We start from the raw sequence: 25,531 nt of genomic DNA on the forward strand, positions 1-25,531 counted from the left end.
CAAGCACACCTCTACAAGTGGTATGAACCCACTATTTATAGAGGTGTTTACATGTCTCTTTCTCACTCTCTATCTCTCATGTGTTACAAGGCTAATACTCCACATGCAAGTGGGATTTACAAAAGTCAAACATTACAAAGTCATTCATGGAAAACTTTGTACCCTAACATTACAGGTCAAGTAGGAAGGAAATGTAAACAAAAGTGATTCTATTGAAAACATAGAAGCCACATAGACGCTAAAACTTTTAGAGAAAGAAACATAAATGAAGGAGGGAGGTAAAAAGAACTTGAGAAATCAATTTTTACATTTAAACTATTGGAAACAAATTCATCAACCACAAAAGAATAACTATGAAAATTATACAAATAACAAATTCAAAGGTTTTAAGACGAATCGATGGATTGTATTTGAACTTTCAACAAATGAAATAATCTTTGTAAGAGAACAATTTTGACAATTAATCTGTTGGAAATAAATCTATCAACCACAAAAGAATACTACGAAAATTACACAACTAACAAATTCAAATACTTTAAGACGAATAACGATGCATTGTATTTGAACTTTCAACAAATGAAACAATCTTTGTAAAAGACAACGGCATAGAGTACTGATATTACTGTGCAATTCGTATCCATTGGAATACTCCGTAATGTCTGTTGATAAGTCTTTGTGACTTTGTACATAGTCATTACAAGAGGGTCTGTGCATATATGTTTAAAATCTAACAAATTTCAATAAATGATAGGAATATGGAATTCTTACTTTTTTGATAAGCATTTGGGATTGTGAAAAGAGAATCATTGAAATTATGTTCAATCGATCTAGTTCACAAATTAAGGATCATAGACAAACATAGATTACATACTTGGTGTATGGAAAAACTATTATTTATAAGAACATAGTGTACATGCTTGGAGCATAGGACAACTATTGTTTTAATTCAAGTATAATGTTGATAGTTTGAAACAATATGCAATGAATAATGTGTAATCAATATGGTGATAAATAAAAGATGTTTTATTTATATTCATAAGTTCTGAAACGATATTGGATTCAATTATTCTTATGTTTCATTTTGCATGTTTTGACTTCCGGTGTAACTAGGTTGTTCTTCCTGAATGACTAAGTTATTCAAACCATCCACAGTCGGTCATATGCTGGAAGTAGATAGGAATCAAGACTGTCATGGGTTGGCTTGTAGAGGTCTAAGATATTGGACAAATTGGTGCTACAACACTCATGAGTTCTCATAAGTTTTGAGTATTGGATTCAACCCACGCTCATTGGAATCACTTCATGGATTTTATCATGAGTGATCATGAGACGATAATATCTTACATTATTCAAACCTAGAGATATGAGTTGTTACTATGAGTTGGTTATACATTGATTGCACAAAAGCGCATTGGTAACTCAATGTTATAAAACGTGCCTTTGTGTGTGATTCAACAAGTAGTAGAACAAGCCATATGAGTCGAAGTTTATCCATTCCTTTTACCTTCAGGATAAAAGCGATATATGTTGGCCTCTAGATGATTTAATGATAACACATGTGAGTGCTTGGCCAAGCTAGGAATGATTTGATCTTTTCAATTAGTCGGTCGTTATGAATCGGAAATCGGGAAACAACAAACAGAGAGAATGATTTTAATCCATGTCTCAGTCCATATGATATATAGAATGGAGGAATATATGATCTCTTATCTAATGGACAATTCATTGATGAATTTCAGAGTTCATCGACAAGGTTAGAGTTCGACAACGGCTTTTGAGAGCTACGATTGCCAGTTAGGTTTTAAAGTCATACTCAATAATATTAATAGACTTATCTAAGTGGGAGACTGTTAGATTAGTGTCTAAATCCATAACTATAATTGGTATGTACTTGACCCGACTCAGCATGGTCCATTTGGGTTGCATGACATCAGAACATTTGGATAGACCGTTTGTGAGAAGAGGACATTTGTGACGTACTAATATATTATAATTTCTAATATATTAATATAAAATCATGTTATTTAATTAATATTAATCAAGAATTAATTTGGATTTAATTTAGTGATCAAAAGAGACTAATTAAATATATGAGGATTGATTGTGTAAATCATTCATTCTTATATATGTGGGCTTATGATCTATGATTCCTTATGTTGGGTTTAACCTATGTGGTGACCCATGAATACTCCATGGAGGTTAAAACCCATGGAGCATAAGGAATGGGTAAAGTCATGGGTTACATGGTGTAAGCCTAATGTGCTCACTATATAAGGACCCCTTTAGCTCAAGAAATCAGCACTAGTGACACATATATGAGGGCTAGCTGATTTGAGCATGAAGTGTCTGCTTCTCATGGTTATTCCATGTGTTGATGATGTTGTGTGAATCATTTGAGGTGTCACACGTGGGGTACTAGGCTCTCGAGCATCATGAAGTCAAGTTATATCAAGAGGTATGTATTCTAACTTCTTATATTACCCAAGTATCAAAAGATTGTATGCTAGATAGGGTAATACCTTGGAATATTCATATTTGCATGTATAATAAAGAAAACATAGATCCAATGTATTTAGGGTTGCATGTATACTTAGGAGTGTTAGAATGCTCAAAACCCAACACATAGAGTATACCTTTTATACCAAAAATACATATGAACTCACCAACTTAAATGTTGATACACTTTCAAAATCACTTGTATTCTCAGGAAACTAGTAGATAGGTACACGCACAGGAATTTAGAAGATGGAGCATAGTAGCTTCATATCTTTGTTTTGTTATTTACTTTTGGAAGTCAATCTTTTGTGAATCGAATACAATGCAAACACTTTAATATTAATACAATAATTGTTGTTGCTTGTATTACTATTCTTCATTTATTGTGATACTGAGCATGACGTCCTTCGCCCCCGAATGTTTCTGCCGTTCCGGTTTAGGGGTGTGACAAATCTCAACTACCATGACCCTTTGGGTGATTTTCCAGAAACCATAACTCTTTTTATTTCTCCCTCCCTCCCTCTCTCTCTCTCTCTCTCTCACACACACAAACATATTATTGAGCTTATGGTGGATTTTTGAGCTTTTTTATCCATTTTTGAGTGATGTATGAAGATCTTGAAGTTCTCATGGTGCCATTGAAGGAAGGATCGAGTATAGATTCATCAAAGTTACTTCATTTATGGAATATTGTGAGCAAAATACACACATCAACAATTTTACAATTTGAGATTCCATATTGATTTCCTTTATAACTCTAAATTTGGATTGTGGTTTATGAACAAATTTTTTTGACTTGATTATAACATTATGATAAAAAGATGTTTATTCTAAATCAAATGAAAAAATTATTCTGAAAATTAAGACATTACACCTTACCTATACATGACATACACACACCTATTAATAGGAAAAATAAACTTAAGGTATGTGTTATCCAATCAAATAAGGACACTTAGGACTAGACCACATGGCAGTCTAACAAACACGTCATTACGATTAGGAGCGTAATAATAGTCTTAAGCATGATTCTAGAAACATAATATCTTAAATATAAAATATCTATTACAAAAATACAAAATACATAACTGATTAATCTTCAGAAGCTTCAGACTTGGTACAACAAATACAAAAATCTACAAAATAAATATGGCTACATGGTCTATTTCATAGTCTCAGGTTGAAGATGTAGAAACCAACTTTGTATTGTGGCAGTCATAGTGCATTGAGTCTAGCAGATAATCCGGTATATCATGAGAAATGAAACATATTAATATGATGCTGAATTCCATTCATGGTGTTATTGAAGAAGATATTTTCTGTATTGAGAATATAATAATTGAAGAGAACCCAATAATTATGTTAACAAAGACGCTACCAATGGTGAAATTCATATTTCCTAGCTGGATGTGGTGAATATCCGCAGCAAATAAGACTCTTCAAGGAAAACTAGCAAGAAGGAGATGACTATTGGGAATCCTTGATTGTTGAGGATAATTCATGTCACATTGAAGATTAAGATTGTTAAAATGTGACTTGGAACTTGGTGACCTCCTAAATAAATAAATCGACCCAGAATGAACAGAACAAACCCGAACAACGAGTTTGAAGTAGGGTGAGGGATGTTAGGCCTAAAGTTGTAGACCAGAAACACTTATCCTAGGTGGGGTTGCAGTGCGTGTAGGCCGCTAGGATATGGACGTTTTTAGTTATTACAGATTTACTTTTATATGATTTGGGTCCAACAGTTTCTAAGGTTTATGGATATAATTATTTATAATCATTTTGAAAACAATTGAGAGTAATAAAAAAGTTCTCCGGTACGTGCAGGTGGAGGCATGTCACATCCACGAAACCATAATTATATGCTAATTATCTTAGTCGTTTCTTTATTGTTTTTCCTGATCACCTGCGTAACACAAAGAAAACAACCAAATGGACCAATTTAGTAATTTTCTTTGAAAATAATATCTGGCACATCATCCTCGGACATGTACATTCAAGTGTTAACTCTTTGTTAAGTGCGTGGTAAATCACTGTGTGAAATGTAAAAGTATCTATAAATAAGATTTGACATTTAATAGACCAGCCGTTGCTAATTAGAGAATCTGGGGAGTTTAATGGTAGAGTTGAATGATATGTCATGTCTAGTTGTCATTCAATGGATACAACTCCACCATTGTGAAATGCCACCTTGATATTTAATGTATTTGGAGTTCAATGACCATTGAACTCTTCAATGGGAAAAAAGAAAGTTTTTAAATCTTTAAATAATTTTTTTTAATATGTTCTATTGAACTTGTAGAATTTAATGCATTGTGGGTTAAAAATGAATAGAGTTGTATGGAATAGTGAATGATGATATCTTGTGGATGCCCTTATATAAGCAACTAGTATTAATAACATAAAAACTGTTCATTTACAAATAATTAATCAACAATGGTAATCATTGATCTAACCTCAACACATCACAGGTCAAGTAGGAAGGAAAGGTAAATAAAATATTTGTCGAGTGATTCTATTGAAAGCATAGAAGCAACAAACACGCTAAAACTTTTAAAGAAAGAAACATAAACGAAGGCCAGAGGTAAAAAGAACTTGAGAAATCAATTTTGACATTTAAACTATTGGAAATAAATCCATCAACCACAAAAGAATAACTACGAAAATTACACAAATAACAAATTCAAATGTTTTAAGACGAATCGATGCATTGTATTTGAACTTTCAACAAATGAAATAATCTTTGTAAGAGAACAATTTTGACAATTAATCTGTTGGAAATAAATCTATCAACCACAAAAGAATAACTACGAAAATTACACAACTAACAAATTCAAATACTTTAAGACGAATAACGATGCATTGTATTCGAACTTTCATCAAATGAAACAATCTTTGTAAAAGAAAACGGCATAGAGTACCGATATTACTATGCAATTCGTGTACATTACTTTGTATTTTACTTTGCATGTCGAAATGAGAGTTCATGGAGATCCTCTTGAACACTTGGTAACGACGTCGTCTCTCCTCAGCATCAACCATTTTCCTCCTCACATTATTTTCTTCCAAAAGTGCTCCTTGTATAATTACCAAAAAGTCCCTACCCTTTAATCGGCAAAAATCCAAGTCCATTAGCTCTAGCATCACCTCTTTCACATGCAGTCCCACGCCTCCGGCAGCCACCGCGAGTACCACCTGTATTCTACATTGTACCATCTTATTCGGATCACACCCGGGTAAAACAATGGCGTATACGAGATATGTCTGGTTAGTCATCCAGCCTTGCCTTACACCAATCGGTTTGATACTCGATATATTTCCTGCCCGTTTTTGGGTTGGGTCGATTATGATCCAGTTTAAACTAAGGGATTCTTCCAAATGCGAAACTGTTGCTTCATCTGCCCCTGCAAACTCGTCAACATTCAGGTTGATTAATCGCAAGATTCCAGGTGCATGTTTGGATTCGATGTCATGGTTTAGTTTAATCCGTAATACCGACGACATAAACTCATCTGTTGTGTCTGTAAATTCAACTTTGGAGTAAATAACGTCATTTTGGTAACGAATGTCGACGGCTGATATGAGTTGGGATGGCCAACGATGAGATGAACAGTTAAGATCATGAAGATGGTTGTGGTGGTTGACGTCGGCGACTAGGGCCGGGAAGGAGTCTTGGAAAAAAGAGCGGTGACCGGCGGAGAAAGTGGAGATGATATCATGGACACGTGGGTCGGCGATTGAGGGCCACGTGGATTTGCAAATATGAGACCAGAGATTTTCATCGGTGACGAGGTGTTGTAAGTATGATGATGCGGCTGCGGTGGAGGAGAGAGATAGACCGTCGAGACGTGGTAAAACGTGGGTCTGAATGATGGAGGGGTGGACATCGGAAAATGTTGTTGCCATGCTAAACAGAAGTGGTAATTTTGGGTATGGATAAGAAGCGCTGTAAATTTAGGGTGTATTTGAAACCAGCGGAAAGTGGCGCAGTCTACGTTTAATATTCTTAGTTGATTTTTTGACGAAAATAGTATATGTGAGTTCATGGTGCAAAGCTTCTAGATGCCATGATTTACGTGGCAAGATGAGAAGCTGGCTGCTTCTCCTACAGTTATTTTGAATGAAATAAACGTGTCAGGTTAATTATATTTGGATTCTAGATACATTGTTATTGTGTTTAACTCGGTATTTGGCTGTCACTTTTGTAGTTGTTTCTGATTATAAAATATAATACTAATATATTTGTTATCGTAAGCAATATAACTAAGTAATATACAATGTGGGGCGAATCCAAGGTAGAACTCAAACCCACTTTTAATACTTATTTCCCAGTTAGGTTCAAATATATTATCAAACCCACTTTTGTTTTTTTGTTCTGATGTGTCTGTAAGAAAAAGAAGACATGATGTGAAATGTGTAAATGCGTTTGATTTTGGAATGATCGCATATGGGATGAGTTTATTTTCAGAAGTGTCAAGTGGCGTTCAAATGGGGTGTCTCTTTGGTTGGCCCCGGTTAAAAATTAGATGTGGGTGTGTAATCGCAACTTTTGATCTTTTGGTTTTGGTTGGCATTTGTGTCTGTTCAGATGTCGTTCAATTAAGTGTGCTTCCAATCTAGTATATTGTAACAAGTTGGGTTTATACCCCTCCTTATTACCTTCATATATAATCCATGTGTTTAGTGTCTATATAAATGATGGATATGGTTGATATTAGATATCATTTTTGGTACCTTCATATATAATCCATGTGTTTAGTGTCTATATAAATGATGGATATGGTTGATATTAGATATCATTTTTGGAATAGTTATAATGAGTGAGATATATTCGGTTACTAGTTTATAACCCGTGTGAACCACGGTTACAAAATTAATTAAACTTTTATACTAAAAATTTAAAGTTATTAATCAATTATTTTAAATAAATTATTAATTAAAAGATTTTTTTAGTTATATAAAATTATAATCATTAAGTTAAATAAATATGTGAAATTATATCATTTTATAATTTGTATTAATTTTATTTTAGTTTTTATTTTAAGGTTATTAATTTAATGTAGATAGAGTGAAAATTTAAAATTTAAAATTTGAAATGAATAATCAATAGGTTGACTAGTGGCAAATATTAATTATGAGACATAATAAGGTGATACGTGGCAAAAAAAAAATATGCATTAATTAAAAGATCTAATAAGGTGATACATATCAAAAGGAAAATAAAACTATTCTTTTATTAGAATAGAGATTCACAATATCACTTGATTAATGAAGTAAGATTTATGCGAACAACTTGAAGTTCAAACGACGTTTTGTTTGTTTATGGAAGCTAACATTTTAACTGTAGAGCGTGTTCGGCAAAATTAGCCGGTAGCTTGTAGCGGGTAGCGGGTAGCTAGTAGCTTATAGCTTGTAGCGGGTAGCTTGTATGGTTTTGTTAAACGCTACATAAAGTAGCATTTGGATTTAAAACTTTTTGTTTAAACTAAACGCTAGAAGCTTGTAGTGCCAAACAATGTTTCCTATTCAAAACGAAACGTTTTGTCAAACGTTAGAAACTAGAAGTTATTAAACGCTCCCAAAAGCTCCATACCGAACATGCCCGTAATCGTTTGAAATAAACAGATGATTTTAATGGACGAGAATATATATAATTATCATATCAAAAGTCAAAACTAAGTTTTTAACGCTTTTATTTGCATTAATATAGTTTTGGGTAGTGTTATCCCTATCTTTGAATTTTTAAACTAAATAAAATATAAATATGTTTTATGTATAAATTTTAAAATATATAAAATATTTTAGTAACTAAATTTAAAAAAGTGTTAATCCTTACATACTAATAATTACAAATGCACTCATAAGCTAATTAATTAGAATAATGATTAATGGGGAGGGATAAGCAAGAAAGGGATATGAATAAGGCTACCCGGTATGGGGCTTCTTCAAAACGCGTGAATGCTGATTTGGCAGTCCCAAGACACGTGAACACCGTCCCAAAGGCCGGTGCTTTGGCTGTGGCGTGAGTGGGAAGACGGAAGAAGACGGAAGCTTTAATGGGTGGAAATTGATTTCATCCGTTTTGGAGCACCATTTGACAGTTAACAAATTAAAAAAATAAAAATAAAAAATCATTCACTCCCCACAGACTTAAAAGAAAAATCACACTTGCAGGTATTGAAATGGAGGAATGGAGACGTCATTTAGATCAAGAAGAAGGAGCACATTTTCAACAATTGTCAGTTATAGTTTCTTGCGTTTGGGTCAAAAGCAGAAACAACCTTTTTAATTTTCTTCCTCAAAAATAATTTATAAAATGTATTAATTCCACCCTAGACTTTTGTATTATTATTATTATTATTATTATTATTATTATTATTATTATTATTATTATTATCTGTGTTTTTATTAATTATGTTTTTTTTATTTAATTTAATGTTAAAAAAAGATAAATATTGTGGAGTGGTAACCATTTCCAATCTTTAGTGGGTTGGATGTGAAACTGAAATGACGTAAATGTGTCAGTACTTTTCCAGTGGGATGAGTGTGACCACTCCCCATAGCCTAAATAAGGCCTAAGAGCATTTACGGCTACCGTCAGAATGCCAACCACCAACCAACATTCAGCTCGAGCGAAAGAGAACAAAAATGGAAAAAATAAAGTGAATCACTATCGGATCTGCCGGTGCACCATTTTGACCAACAGCGCGCAGCGTCGGCTGTTGCGGGTTTTCCTGCCATCATTGGCGAGCAGCACAAACCAGTTTGAGGATAAGAGAAAAAAGGGATCGGAGGATGAGAGAAAAGGAGTAGCGGCTAGGGTTTATAACATAACCAATTTCATATCCTCTATTTTACATTACAACCTATCAATAGTGATAATATTACATTAGAACCTTCTAATATTAATTTATTTTAATTCATATATATAGGTGATTTTTAATACACGAACATAAAATAAATCATATAAATGATGATTACTATTAATATTTATGAGTTTATAGATACCATATCATGATTATTATTAATATTTATGTATTACTGGTAAATAAACTAAATAAAATATAAAATATGTTTTATGTATAAATTTTAAAATATAAAAGATATTTTAGTAATTAAATTTAAAAAGGTATTAATCATTACATACTAATAATTATAAGTCAAATCAGAAGCTAATTAACTTGAATAATGATTAATGGGTAGGGATAAGCAAGAAAGGGGAAGTGACTTGTCGATCCGTATTCATATTCTGCAAAACTGTTTAGGCAATCCGCGGAAGTGATTTGTCAGTTAGTAGAAGTTATTGAACTGGCAGTCCGCGTAACTAAATGAATTGGCAGCCCGCGTAACTAAATGAATTGGCAGTCCGCGTAATTGACTTGGGAGTCCGCGTAATTGACTTGGCAGTCCACGTAACTGACATGTCAGCCCGAGTAACTGACTTGACAGTCTGTGTAACTGACTTATCAATCCGCATAACTGATTTGACAGTCCGCATAACTGACTTATTAGTCTGCATAACTGACTTGACAGTCTGTGTAAATGATTTGTCAGTCCTCATAACTGAATTGACAATCACGATAACTGACTTATCAGTCCGCATAACTGACTTGGCAGTCTGCATAAATGATTTGGTAGTCCGCATAACTGGTTAAAAGGAACCGAAACATGGTATCATCCAAATTGTTGTTCTTGTGGACATTAATATATGCACGAGTAAGAAGCAAATACTCCTAAGCGGTCCATGGTTTTGCACCCATTGTAAAAGATACAAAGTAGATGAAGCGATATAGATTAGATGAAATGATACCCATTTTTGAGTCATTTTATAGTGAAATGATAGTTTGCGGAAGTGATTTGGCAGTCCATGAAACAAATATAATAACAAAATAAATAAGAAACATATTTGTATTAAACAAAATTACTAAAACAGGTATTTCATATTAATATATACAAAGTTCCTAAAATCACGATATATAGTATCGCAAATAATATTTGTCATCGTATTTCTGTAGAGAAATCCCACATCTCTACGTGCCTTATCAATCTTCACCGGTACCCTCAAAACAATCATTTGCATAAACATACATACGGATACTCCACAATCCTCTATATCTTCAATATATTCCTGCTAAGGCGCATCTATAGTATCAACAAACTCAACAATTGCGTTGGCTTTGTGTCACAACCAGAAATTTTGTGTATTGTAATAACTATACTTAAGTAAAATGTTGAATCAAAAACTTAAGAGCATGTGTGATGCTTCAAAATCTTCAAACAAATACACTATACAAGTACTCCAAATAGTCATCAAACAATTGGAAACCCTAGAAGTTCTTGTTTAGGTCCATTTTGGACTAGGACTTCCTTATTGGGCCCAAATGGACCAATAAGCTTCCAATTTAACTATCATGGGCTTAGAACCCTTAATTGGGCTCTAATTGGACCCACATTCATTTATTTCAACATTTTGGGCCATATTGGGCCTAGAATGAAATAAGTTAAAAGTTTTGAACCATGATTAACCTAAACTAGCCCAACTAAGTGCTAAAATGAAATTATATTTCTTTTAGGTTAAAACTCATCCAACTTAACTTCTACATGGGCTTGAGGGCATTAAAGCCCAAAATTTCCCTTTTCCTTAAAAAATCTCGGCCCAAAACAAGCCCAAGAGGAAGGGTTGACCTTGTGAGTGACACCTCACAATTAACCAAAGGACTTCCATGCAAGGAGACTCATACTTCCATGCATCATCCTTTCATGCTTCCCTCTTCTTCTTCGTCTCTCTCACTCTCGACCGAAACACACACAAACACATACAAATCTCTCACAAACTCTCTCTATATTACTCAAGAAACCATCCTCCCTCTTCATCAAAAATCTCAAAACTTTGCTTGTGAATCAAGAGGATTTCAAGAAAATATCATCACTTCTTGGTAAGTTACACATATCTAAGGAATTTATAACTCTTTTTCTCATGATTAGATCCTTTCTCTTAAACAATTTTGGTGAATATACTCCTAGAAAACTCCACAAACTCGAGATCTTCATCAAGGGGTGCTAGGGTCAAAAATCACCAAACTTTCTTCCATCTCTTCTTCAAAAACCGAGACCACACCCTAAGGTGAGCTTCATACTCCCTATCTTTCGGTTTTATAAGTTTTGTGGGGGGGGGGGGGGGGGGAATACAAGTGAAAGTGTAGATCTATATGTGTTTCGTATGCCTTGTATGATTTCTATGCTTATATGTGTGTTTTTGTGTGTTTATGATGTTGGATCTAACCATAAGCCCCTAAAAATCGAGATATACTTTATGTTAAATGATACTAGCATCAAATATATTTCTACATACAAATTATTCCAAGAAAAATAGCTAAATGTCTTAATAACATCTTCTTTAGGCTAAAAACTCAGTTTTTGGACATAAAATGTCAAAACAGTTTCAATAAAGTATTTTCTGGAAATATACTCTTTTGGAGGGTTGAAAATATAAATTTCAAGCTTAATGGGCTAAAAATGACGTTTTTGACCCAATAGGGCCCATTATGCGAAATTTTCTGTTTTGAGAGGCTAAAACTGTATTTTTCTGTAAAAAAGTGGACTATTAGTGTTCCAAATCCTTTTCTAAGGTTGAAAATGATTTTCATAATTTAAAAGGACCAAAGTTGCAAAAATTTTCCAATTTGGGCCAAAAATGTAAAAACTGCGAAAAAGAGGGGTTACAACCGAGAAAACTGTATTTTCAAGGATTAAAACCATTTTCAACTAAGAATATGCTGAAAAATATAAATTTTAATAAGTTTTGGTGTTAAATGACAAGAAAAATGGTTTAAGGACTAAACCAGAAACTTATTTATTCCAAAGGTTGAAAAAGTAAATTTACCAAATAAAGAGGGGCTGCAAATAGAAAATTCTCAATGTTAATTCAATGCATCCGTTGTGATTAAATAATGGCACTACGACTACCGACGAATTACAATATACAACAATACCAAAAATCGTTGTTAAACGAATTGATTCGGTCTCGAATCAATAACAACCCGGAACTACTAACACGACGATAACTCGATTTATACAAGTAACGTTTGGGAATTCAATATATACGTGAGAGTGCACAGACGTCGACGCACTATCTTTGGGCCCCAAAGTGTAAAATCTTGTTTGTTGGGCCTAGCTAGCCCAATGACCTGATCTTTAGGCCCGAAGACTCCAACCTTACGACTTGTTGGGTCTTACATGATCCAACACAGCGTAAAAGGACTTTTACTGGCTTTTATACTATTGGTCCCCAAGGGCCCTTTGGTACTGCTAGTAAAGTCGAGATTTCACCAAATGCGAGTCGGGCCAAGGGTTCTTCGCATTCACTATAGCCTCGACCAACTAATGGGATTATTGAGATCTTCGTGCCCTCTCTTCTCCTCGGTCATGGGGCTACACGAAGTCAGGGCGGATGGGTTACGTGAATAGTACGGACGACGCCTACGGGATCGTTAGTATAATTGTAAACTGGTCGTTTGTGTAACGCGTGTTTATAATAATTCACCATGCGAAATAATCCGACGTCGCCTGGAGTCAATGACTTCACATGCCGCGATGGTACAACAACTACATGGAATTCAAAGTGTTAGGAAAACATCGGGTTTTCCTAGGGTTTTATTTTCAATACCTACAGTTTCGAAATGTACACAAGTTTAATGAACACTTTTTACAATTATAGAAACAAACAAGCATACTTATGGATCTTCACAAACTTTTTCATAAACTCTTTTAAGAAAATATCGGATTTTCTGGTAGTTTTCAAAACAATACAAAACGTTGCTTTTCAAATACCGCTTATGAACTCACCAACATTTCATATGTTGACGTTTTTCAAAATACTTGTATTCTCAGGTAACAAGTAAACCGAAGGAAATGTATTCAGTGATGGCTTGCAGTTTGTTTATCTATGATCGAACAATTTATTTTTGGGAATGTAATATTAAAACAATGTACTCAGTGTAAACTCTACCAGTTGTACTATATTAATGCATGGTGATGAATGATGTTATGTTTCATATATATTCAATGTTATGGTATTCAATTAAGTCACGACAGCCCTTGGACGTTTCCGCCATCTGGTTCGGGGGTGTGACAGGTTGGTATCAGAGTTTTGTTTATAGTGAACTAGCATATCTAGCCTCACATTGATATGCAACTATAAACCATAAACCAAAAAGAGGGATTAACTTAACTCTGAACAAAACAAGTAAAAATACAACAATAAAACATCTTTGTTTGCAGTAGGAACAAGGAACATAACGCCGAATCAAACAAAAATAATACTAGTATCTCAGTTAAATTTAGGACTGTTCTTAGTGGTATCAAGGGGTGGATGTAGCCTGATCAACTACATTCCCTCCAAGGTATAACTAATACATGTCCCGATGAAATCATGATATCTAGGGAACCTAAAACTATACCCCTATACCACCAAAAAGAGAACGCCTGTTTAGCTTATGCAATAGCGATAGAGTCATAGGAAAGTGATAGCTTATTTGTATACCTTCTCCCAGTCTTCATGGATGGAGAGCATCAGGGCATTCAGTTTCACCAAGCCCTAGTGGCACACGGGATACTCAAAGACGAACCAGAAGGGAATCAAGAGGGGGTCCACGGCGTCGAACTTGACGAGTACATGGACACCGACTACGAGTTCGAGGAGACCGGCGATGACATGGAGGAGGATCAGGCCCCGGACATGGATCACGTCGCATCTCCTGTTAGCGAAGTGCAACAGGATCACCACGCCCCACTAATGAATCCCGCGAGGGAGAATAGCTCCCCAGAAGCCGAGATTGCCGACTTGCGGCAACAACTGTTCGCCATGGAAGCACGCGCAGTGTAAGCAGAGCATGAGAGGGATGAGGTCATTGTAGACATGACCGAGATGGCTCAGTTGTTGGCTCAGAACTTCGGCATATGATTTCACCGTTATATCTGGACGCAGCTCATCGCGGTTAGGGATAGACTTATCTTAGTAGGTCGTTAGGAACTATGCTATGTACCCCGACTCTATGTTTAAGTGACTACACTACTCATAGAGCCGTTATGCTGTCGAACTAGTGTCACTCATGTATGCTCTTACGAGCAAAATTTTCATGTATCAAATGCGGATAATATTAATAAACTTTTACGTGTTTTGTTACAATATTACAAATTGCTATGTGTTGAGAAATTATGATTGAATGGTCAATGGTAGTAGTAGTGTTTAAGTTCGTACCATGCACCTAGTCAGTAGGATCACAACCTCACGGAAACCACATACACTCAACATCTTTCCGTTTCGTGACAGAAAGATGCCTCTCCGACCTCCTCGCGGAAACCCAGGACCAACTCCACCCGAAGTTGACTCACCCGCGTTCCAGGCAGCTGTATCTGCTGCGGTCATTGCAGCAATGGCGCAAATTCCTCAAGGGAACAATAGATGAGTCAATGGACAAGGAGCCGGAAGTTCGAACAACGGAACGAATCAAGGACCCACCAAAACATGTACCTACAAGGACTTCACAAATGCCAAACCAAGAACTTTTAATGGCACTGGAGGGGTGATCACTCTGAAGCGATGGATCGAAAAGGTGGAGTCGGTATTCGAGATATGCGATTGTCCTGAACAGATGAAAGTGAAGTTCGCGGCCTACACTCTTGTCGATCAAGCGCTCACCTGGTGGAACGGACATGTAGAAGCCATGACGCTCCCTGTAGCCAACTCTATGCCGTGGGCGGAGATGAAAGAAATGTTAATGGCTGAATACTGCCCGCGAGGCGAGATACAGAAGATGGAGCAGGAGCTGTGGAACCTCACTGTGCAGAACGCGAATATCGATGCCTACATATTGAGATTTAGTGAACTATCTCTGTTGTGCCCGGGTATGATCACTTCGGAAGGGAAGAAGATTGAGCGATTCATCTGGGGACCAACAGCACCAATTCAAGGGAATGTGATAGCTGCAAACCCCGAAACATTTGACAATGCAAAAAGATTGGCAAAGAAGCTGTATGACCATAACAACAAGAAGGGAGAGAAGCCAGTGGAGACTGAGAAGAAGAAGGAAGGTGATGGCAAGAAGGGAAGGAACAATAAGAGGAAGGGGAGCCAGGGCCCCGAGACCTCTAAAAAGCAACAGACAGTGGCAGTTAATGCTACCACCGCACCAGCTCCAGCCGCACCACATGCTCCAGCCTCAACGGCTACAAATGCTTTAATACCTTATTCCGGTAATCTTCCCAAGTGCAATAAGTGCGGTTTCCATCACAATGGAGAATGCAAGGATTTTCAGTGCACCAGTTGCAACCGAAAGGGACACACTGCAAGGTACTGCAGGACTTACCCTCCCCAGAACCAAAATCAGGGAAACAACAACAACAACCATCGCAACAACAACAACATCATCACCGACGGCAACAATGCAGGACCTAGCCACACCTACTATGGGTGTGGAAGGACTGGGCACTTCCGTCGAGACTGCCCTCACAACAACAATTCAGGAAACGGAGGAACAGGAAGGATGCTGACCATGGGTCAGGGGGAGGTGATTCAGGACCCCTCAGTTGTTACCGGTACGTTTCTCCTAAATCACATTTATGCATGCATCCTATTTGACACCGGAGCGGAGTGAAGTTTCGTAAGCAATAAGTTTAAACATTTACTAAAACAACAGTCCCAAAGGCTAAATGAAACCTATACGGTGGATATAGCCAATGGAAAAACCGAATCCACTGGAGAAATCTACATCGGATGTACCCTAACCCTTAATCAACGCGCCTTTCGAATAGACCTAATGCCAGTATCAATTAGGAGTTTCGATGTGATCATCGGCATGGATTGGCTAAGCCCCCACCATGCTGAAATTATATGCCACGAGAAGGCCGTTCGTCTTCGTCTCCCAAATCACAAAACCCTAGTAATTTACGGAGACAAACCCAACATGAACCTTCGCCTCATCTCGTGCATCAAGGCACAAAAGCACCTACGAAAGAAGGATTCGGCATTTCTGGCTCACATAGTGGATAAAACCAAGGAAGAGACTAACATTCAAGATATTTCGGTAGCGTGTGAATTTCCATACGTGTTTCCTGAAGATCTTCCAGGAGTACCCCCAGAGAGACAGGTTGAGTTTCGAATCGACCTCATTCCAGGAGCAACTCCTCTCGCTAAATCACCCTATCAGCTGGCTCCTACTGAAATGCAGGAATTGTCCACCCAACTCAGTGAGCTTCTGGACAAGGGATTTATCCGACTTAGTAACTCGCCATGGGGAGCTCCAGTACTCTTTGTCAAAAAGAAGGACAAATCCTTTAGGATGTGCATCGACTACAGAGAGTTAAATAAACTCACTGTTAAAAATCGCTACCCACTCCCACGAATCGATGATCTATTCGACCAGCTCCAAGGAGCTAGTTATTTTTCAAAAATAGATCTACGGTCCAGATACCACCAACTCAAAGTCCGAGAAGAGGATATTCCAAAAACCGCTTTCTGAACCCGCTACGGACATTATGAATTTGTCGTAATGCCCTTCGGTCTAACAAATGCACCTGCTGCATTCATGGATCTGATGAACCGGATCTGTCGACCATTCCTAGACAACTTTGTCATTGTCTTCATTGATGACATTCTCGTTTATTCCTGAAGCGAAGGAGAGCATGGCCAACATCTCCGACAAATCCTAGAAACGCTGCGATCAGAGAAGCTATACGCAAAACTCTCCAAGTGTGAGTTTTGGCTCCGGAGTGTGAACTTCCTAGGTCACGTAGTTAGCCAAGAAGGAATACATGTGGATCCCTCTAAGGTCAAAGCTATTGAAGGGTGGGCAATCCTGACAACGCCCACAAAAATTCGTCAATTCTTGGGTCTAGCAGGCTACTACTATAGGAGATTCATTCAAAACTTCTCTAAGATCGCCAAACCACTTACCTCTCTTACGCAAAAGGGCGTACCATTAATGGACAGACAAACAAGAGATTGCATTTCGGACATTAAAGCAAGCTCTCTGTAGCGCCCCTGTACTATCTCTACCGGAAGGAACGGAAGATTTTGTAGTCTACTGCGACGCGTCTAATCAGGGCTAAGGTTGCGTCCTCATGCAACGTGGAAGGGTGATAGCATACACATCCCGCCAATTAAAGACGCACGAAGTAAATTATACGACCCATGACCTAGAATTGGGAGCCGTGGTCTTCGCTCTGAAAATTTGGAGGCACTACCAGTACGGTACGAAGTGCACCATCTTCACGGACCACAAGAGTCTCCAACACATCTTGAACCAGAAGGAGCTGAACATGAGACAACGAAGATGGGTTGAATTGCTAAACGATTATGAGTGCGAGATCAAGTACCACCCAGGCAAGGCCAACGTGGTAGCTGACGCATTAAGTCGAAAGGAGTACTCTAATCGCCGCGCGAAAACTCTCTCGATAACTATTCAATCTCATCTGGCCACTCAAATTGCAACAGTCCAGTCGGAGGCCATTAAGACGGAAAATAGAGCAAGCGAGGCATTACGCGGGATGGAGAAGAATCTAGAGGCAAGGGAGAATGGAGTATACTACTTCATGAACCGAATTTGGGTCCCAAAAACCGGAGGGTTTAGGGAGGTTGTTATGAAAGAAGCCCACAAGACACGATACTCCATTCATCCCGGTTCAGACAAGATGTATTTGGACATTAAACAACACTATTGGTGGCCTAACATGAAGGCGGAAATTGCGACCTACGTTAGTAAGTGCCTTACGTGCGCCAAGGTAAAGGTGCAGTACCAGAAACCCTCAGGATTGTTACAGGAACCGGTAATCCCGGAGTGGAAATGGGAGAGGATTTCTATGGATTTCATGACCAAGCTACCCAAGACGTCAGACGGACTGGACACCATATGGGTAATAGTTGACCGACTGACGAAGTCTGCCCATTTCCTGCCTATAAAAGAATCCTACAAGATGGAAAGATTGACACGTCTGTACATTCGAGAGATCGTGAGACTCCACGGAGTACCAACATCTATTATCTCGGATAGGGACAATAGATTCACGTCACGATTTTGGCAATCACTCCATAAGGCGATGGGAACAAACCTCGACATGAGCACCGCTTATCATCCACAAACGGATGGTCAAAGCGAGCGAACCATCCAAATGCTCGAAGACATGCTCCGTGCATGCGTGATAGACTTTGGGAAGTCTTGGGATACCCACCTACCTTTAGTCTAGTTCTCATATAACAATAGTTATCATTGGAGCATCAAGGTGGCTCCTTTCGAAGCATTGTACGGGCGTAAGTGTAGATCACCGTTATGTTGGGCTGAAGTAGGTGACACCCAGCTAGCAAAAGCACATACGTCGGATAAAGCACTAACGGGACCGGGGATCATTCGCGAAACCACGGAAAAGATCGTTCAAATCAGAGCTCGATTGCAAGCATCACGTGACCGACAAAAGAGCTACGCTGATAAACGGCGAAATCCCTTAGAATTTTAGGTCGGGGATCGAGTACTATTGAAGGTCTCACCCTGGAAAGGGGTTATACGTTTCGGAAAACGGGGAAAACTGAACCCACGATACATTGGACCTTTCGAAATCGTCGCCCGAATAGGTCTTGTAGCATACAGACTGCAACTACCCACAGAGCTAAACAGTGTACACCCCATGTTTCATGTCTCTAATCTGAAGAAGTGCCTATCAGATGAAACCCTCGTCATTACCCTTGACGAGATCGAAATCAACGAGAATCTCCTGTTCGTTGAAGAACCGGTTGAAATCATGGACAGAGAGGTGAAGCGTACTAAGCAAAGTCGCATCCCGATCGTGAAAGTACGGTGGAACGCAAAGCGTGGGCTAGAATTCACGTGGGAACGCGAAGACCAAATGAAGCAAAAGTACCCTCATCTATTCTAGCATTCTCAAATCTAGCTGTCAAACAGAATTTCGGGACAAAATTCCCTCTAACGTGGGGGATGATGTCACAACCAGAAATTTTGTGTCTTGTAATAACTATATACTTAAGTAAAATGTTGAATCAAAAACTTAAGAGCATGTGTGATGCTTCAAAAACTTCAAACAAATACACTATATAAGTACTCCAAATAGTCATCAAACAATTGGAAACCCTAAAAGTTCTTGTTTAGGTCCATTTTGGACTAGGACTTCCTTATTGGGCCCAAATGGACCAATAAACTTCCAATTTGACTATCATGGGCTTAGAACCCTTAATTAGGCTCTAATTGGATCCACATTCATTTATTTCAACATTTTGGGCCATATTGGGCCTAGAATGAAATAAGTTAAAAGTTTTGAACCATGATTAACCTAAACTAGCCCAACTAAGTGCTAAAATCAAATTATATTTCTTTTAGGTTAAAACTCATCCAACTTAACTTCTACATGGGATTGAGGGCATTAAAGCCCAAAATTTCCCTTTTCCTTCAAAAATCTCGGCCCAAAACAAGCCCAAGAGGAAGGGTTGACCTTGTGAGTGACACCTCACAATTAACCAAAGGACTTCCATGCAAGGAGACTCATACTTCCATGCACCATCCTTTCATGCTTCCCTCTTCTTCTTCCTCTCTCTCACTCTCGGCCGAAACACACAAACACACATACAAATCTCTCACAAACTTTCTCTAGATTACTCAAGAAACCATCCTCCCTCTTCATAAAAAATCTCGAAACTTTGCTTGTGAATCAAGAGGATTTCAAGAAAGTATCATCACTTCTTGGTAAGTTACACATATCTAAGGAATTTATAACTCTTTTTCTCATGATTAGATCCTTTCTCTTAAACAATTTTGTTGAATATACTCCTAGAAAACTCCATAAACTCGAGATCTTCATCAAGGGGTGCTAGGGTCAAAAATCACCAAACTTTCTTCCATCTCTTCTTCAAAAACCGAGACCACACCCTAAGGTGAGCTTCATACTCCCTATCTTTCGGTTTTATAAGTTTTGTGTGTGGGGGGGGGGGATACAAGTGAAAGTGTAGATCTATATGTGTTTTGTATGCCTTGTATGATTTCTATGCTTATATGTGTGTTTTTGTGTGTTTACGATGTTGGATCTAACCATAAGCCCCTAAAAATCGAGATATACTTTATGTTAAATGATACTAGCATCAAATATATTTCTACATACAAATTATTCCAAGAAAAATAGCTAAATGGCTTAATAACATCTTCTTTAGGCTAAAAACTCAATTTTTGGACATAAAATGTTAAAAATATAAAGTTAAAGGGCCCAAAATGACATATTACGAATTATGATGGATGAGAAGAGTCAAAATAGTTTCAATAAAGTATTTTATGGAAATATACTCTTTTGGAGGGTTGAAAATATAAATTTCAAGCTTAATGGGCTAAAAATGACATTTTTGACCCAATAGGGCCCATTATGCGAAATTTTCTGTTTTGAGGGGCTAAAACTGTATTTTTCTGTAAAACAGTGTACTATTAGTGTTCCAAATCCTTTTCTAAGGTTGAAAATGCTTTTCTTAATTTGAAAGGACCAAAGTTGCAAAAATTTTCCAATTTGGGCCAAAAATGTAAAAACTGCGAAAAAGAGGGGTTACAACCGAGAAAACTGTATTTTCAGGGATTAAAACCGTTTTCAACTAAGAATATGCTGAAAAATATAAATTTTAATAAGTTTTGGTGTTAAATGACAAGAAAAATGGTTTAAGGACTAAACCGGAAACTTATTTATTCCAAAGGTTGAAAAAGTAAATTTACCAAATAAAGAGGGGCTGAAAATAGAAAATTCTCAATGTTAATTCAATACATCCGTTGTGATTAAATAATGGCACTACGACTACCGACGAATTACAATATACAACAATACCAAAAATCGTTGTTAAACGAATTGATTCGGTCTCGAATCAATAACAACCCGGAACTACTAACACGACGATAACTCGATTCATACAAGTAACGTTTGGGAATTCAATATACACGTGAGAGTGCATAGACACCGATGCACTATCTTTGGGCCCCAAAGTTTAAAATCTTGTTTGTTGGGCCTAGCTAGCCCAATGACCTGATCTTTAGGCCCGAAGACTCCAACCTTACGACTTGTTGGGTCTTACATGATCCAACACAGCGTAAAAGGACTTTTACTGGCTTTTATACTATTGGTCCCCAAGGGCCCTTTGGTACTGCTAGTAAAGTCGAGATTTCACCAAATGCGAGTCGGGCCAAGGGTTCTTCGCATTCACTATAGCCTCGACCGACTAATGGGATTATTGAGATCTTCGTGCCCTCTCTTCTCCTCGGTTGTTGGGCTACATGAAGTCAGGGCGGTTGGGTTACGTGAATAGTACGGACGATGCCTACGAGATCGTTAGTATAATTGTAAACTGGTCGTTTGTGTAACGCATGTTTATAATAATTTACCATGCGAAATAATCCGACGTCGCCTGGAGTCAATGACTTCACATGCCGCGATGGTACAACAACTACATGGAATTCAAAGTGTTAGGAAAACATCGGGTTTTCCTAGGGTTTTATTTTCAATACCTACAGTTTCGAAATGTACACAAGTTTAATGAACACTTTTTACAATTATAGAAACAAACAAGCATACTTATGGATCTTCACAAACTTTTTCATAAACTCTTTTCAGAAAATATCGGATTTTCTGGTAGTTTTCAAAACAATACAAAACGTTGCTTTTCAAATACCGCTTATGAACTCACCAAAATTTCATATGTTGACGTTTTTCAAAATACTTGTATTCTCATGTAACAAGTAAACCGAAGGAAATGTATTGAGTGATAGCTTGCAGTTTGTTTATCTATGATCGAACAATTTATTTTTGGGAATGTAATATTAAAACAATGTACTCAGTGTAAACTCTACCAGTTGTACTATATTAATGCATGGTGATGAATGATGTTATGTTTCATATATATTCAGTGTTATGGTATTCAATTAAGTCACGACATCCCTCGGACGTTTCCGCCGTCTGGTTCGGGGGTGTGACACTTTGTGTCCATCAGGAAATCATTCCAGTACTCAATGACATCTGCTCTGAGATAATACTATCCCCAAAACTTTTTAATTCTCCACCAATCAAGTCCTTTGAGAAGAAATTCATAAATCGTGCTGAATCATAAATGTGTACTTTCCAGGTATTTAAATGTAGCACTGCCCAAAATCAATGCACACCAACAACGTTTATGGGGAATAGTACCTGCAAAAAAAAATAGTCGTAAATTCAGTTATATATATATATATATATATATATATATATATATATATATATATATATATATATATATATATATATATATATATATATATATGGAGAGGATCAAATGAAAATACCTAAAAGGTTGAGAACGCAAGAACAGTTGTGGACCAATCATTTTATAAGGGTATATTAGTAACTTTATAATAATATTAATTAATGATTTCCTAAAATTTAGGGATAATGATTTTAATTACCTAAAAAAATTAATAGTTCTTTTTAGATAATGAAATATATATAATTTTTTTTAGGATGATTTTTCCGAAAAATAATTTATGACCGTTTCTTTTTCTTTAAAGGGAAATCGGTACAACTCAAATCACAAATGAATCCACTTTTATTTAGAATCCCATTTTAATACACTTTTATTTACAATCACAAATGAATATACACTGTTATTCACAAATATCACAAATAGATATTGTTTTAATCACAAATGAATATAACAAAATAGTACATAAATTACATCTAAAAGAAAATGATAAACACGAATTTATGTTCATTATAATTTATTCAACCAAGATACAAACACCTCTAATCAATATTGAATACAGTTCAATCACAAATGAAATATACTTCTAATCAAAAATAAAATTACAATACATAAATTAGCTGTTTTCTAACAGCATAAGAAAATACATATATGAAACATCAAGCTCCCTTTTCTTGAAAATTTGCTTCCAATTGCTATTTTGTTTCCCCATTTCTTCTCAATGGACCTAACACAAAAATCACTGGATCAATTCATCAGTTTTAACCTTTTATCAACGACCATTGTCTATGATGTATGAAATTTTTTTAAATAGATATGATCTTACTTGTATTGTTAGTAGAAATTGGTGAGATTGAAAACCATATCATTGAATAATCTTGTTAGTTCATTTATCTTCTTTAATATCCAAAACCTACATCAAGTGTTATAATCATTAATGCATCAAAGTGTTATAATAATTAATGAAAGGGACTTAACGCTTACCTCTTGATCTTTGGATTGCTAGTAATCGTTAACTGTTAATGATGCTGGTGCTTTTAGCCTTTTGTATTGCAACCAAATCTTGCTTTTATCGTCTCGTGCTACCTTCTTGATTTATATGCCTCTTATATCCAAATCTACTATGAGTTAGAGTGAGACTCAACCAACTTTGATTTATGATTTTCAACTAGTATCCAACATCACACCAAAAAACAAAGGAATTTGTGATCATTGTTATTCTTAAATTCATTCATGTAAAATGAGTTTAATGATATTAAAAAAAAACAATTCACAAACTATAATAATGTATAGGGAATGTATATATACATCTTCATTTATTCACAAATGCTTGTATATATGGTTATAGTTATATTCATGTATAATTATAGCTATATTCATGTATGATTATTGCAGAAAAGGAAGAAAAAAAACAAATGGCAAACAGATAGAAATATTTAAGTAATTTTGTTTGCATCAATACAAAGAAATTTGAATGTTCTATTGTTTTTGCTTGTCATTGAGGGTGTAGCAAAAGGTTAGGTTTGATTTTCATTCATTGAATATCGTTAGAAAAAAGAAATCAAAGAAAAGATTGAGAAAGAATCGAACATGCATTCAAGTTTCAGTTTTCTGAATTCGGGCATTTCATCTAGCACCTTATGTGCACAACTTATCTTCTTCCCCTATTAGTCAATTTAAATGAGTAAAGTACCATACCTGAGGAATATGCACATGAAAAAGAATGTTGCCTCTTGAATCTAGATGTAGGTCTGGAATATTTGAAACCAAAATGATATGCAATCAAGTAATTGCTCGAATAGGGGAAGAAGATAAGCTGTATGCGATTTATGTATCAAATTTGAAATCCAATTTATGTAGAGAATTACCTGTATGCGATTCAAACGACACATTGGAAATCGAGAGATTCACTTTAGAAATCGACATATTGTCACAATACCCATCGATCAATTTAAAGTAGATCAGGGGAAGGTCGACGCCTCTTCTACACCAATGATGAGTAGATTAGCCGTTCATTGTCACTCGATCAGACGAGGATCGAAAATTCCCCAATCGATTATCCCTCCCGATCCCTGCTCCGTTTGTGAATCATGCTCCTCCGATCAACAACAATTTGGAGATCCTGTTTCCATTTCCTTTTTTTTAGCTTCATTGATTCCCTTTTGGTGGTGGATCAATGATGTAGGGTGGAGGCATACCTAGGTTTACACGGAGAGATGAAGAGAGAGATGTGAAATGGAAGGAAATAACTGAGTGATTGAGGAATTATAGGAATTAACTAACGGTGGTAAAAATATAATTACTATAATACCCTTATCACCATTTGAAGTTACACTTTAATACCTATAAATTTTAAAACTTTACATAAATGACCCATTCGATAATAACCTTAGATTTAGTTTTTTAAATGGTTCAGATCCGTTCTCGCGTTCTCAACTTTTTTAGTGTTCTCATTTGATCCTATTCCTATTCCTATATATATATATATATATATATATATATATATATATATATATATATATATATATATATATATATTAAACTTAAATAGCCATATCCACATCCTTCCATTTAGGATAGCCTCCAACACGACTTCTACATTCCTAAAAGAAATGATTTTCTAGGTTGCAAATTGAGTTCTTGAGGGTATATCGTCCACCTTGCATTCACCGGTCATCTTTCCATGAGCAAACCACTCCATATCGCAATATGCGATACATTTTAAGATAAAAATGTTACAATTATTTGTATAAATAATCTTCTAAAAAATAG

At 36.4% G+C, this 25,531-nt stretch overlaps 1 protein-coding gene and 1 long non-coding RNA gene across 2 annotated transcripts; both read right to left on the minus strand.

Moving 5' to 3' along the window:
- Window positions 1–5,265: 5,265 nt before the first annotated feature.
- Window positions 5,266–6,405, minus strand: LOC145016577 (F-box protein At2g27310-like). Its single transcript, XM_078974848.1, has one exon. It carries the CDS (start codon window positions 6,403–6,405, stop codon window positions 5,266–5,268), a length of 1,140 nt encoding a protein of 379 aa, XP_078830974.1.
- A 16,928-nt stretch (window positions 6,406–23,333) lies between these two features.
- LOC145014547 (uncharacterized) lies at window positions 23,334–23,910 on the minus strand. Its single transcript, XR_013665559.1, has 3 exons — window positions 23,744–23,910; window positions 23,586–23,672; window positions 23,334–23,486 (listed from the first exon to the last, which is right to left on the minus strand). It is a non-coding gene; the product is annotated as an uncharacterized LOC145014547 (long non-coding RNA).
- Window positions 23,911–25,531: the final 1,621 nt, after the last annotated feature.

The sequence above is a fragment of the Lactuca saligna genome, chromosome 9, assembly GCF_052625555.1.
Source record: "Lactuca saligna cultivar CGN05327 chromosome 9, ASM5262555v1, whole genome shotgun sequence".
NCBI classification, from domain to species: Eukaryota; Viridiplantae; Streptophyta; class Magnoliopsida; order Asterales; family Asteraceae; genus Lactuca; species Lactuca saligna.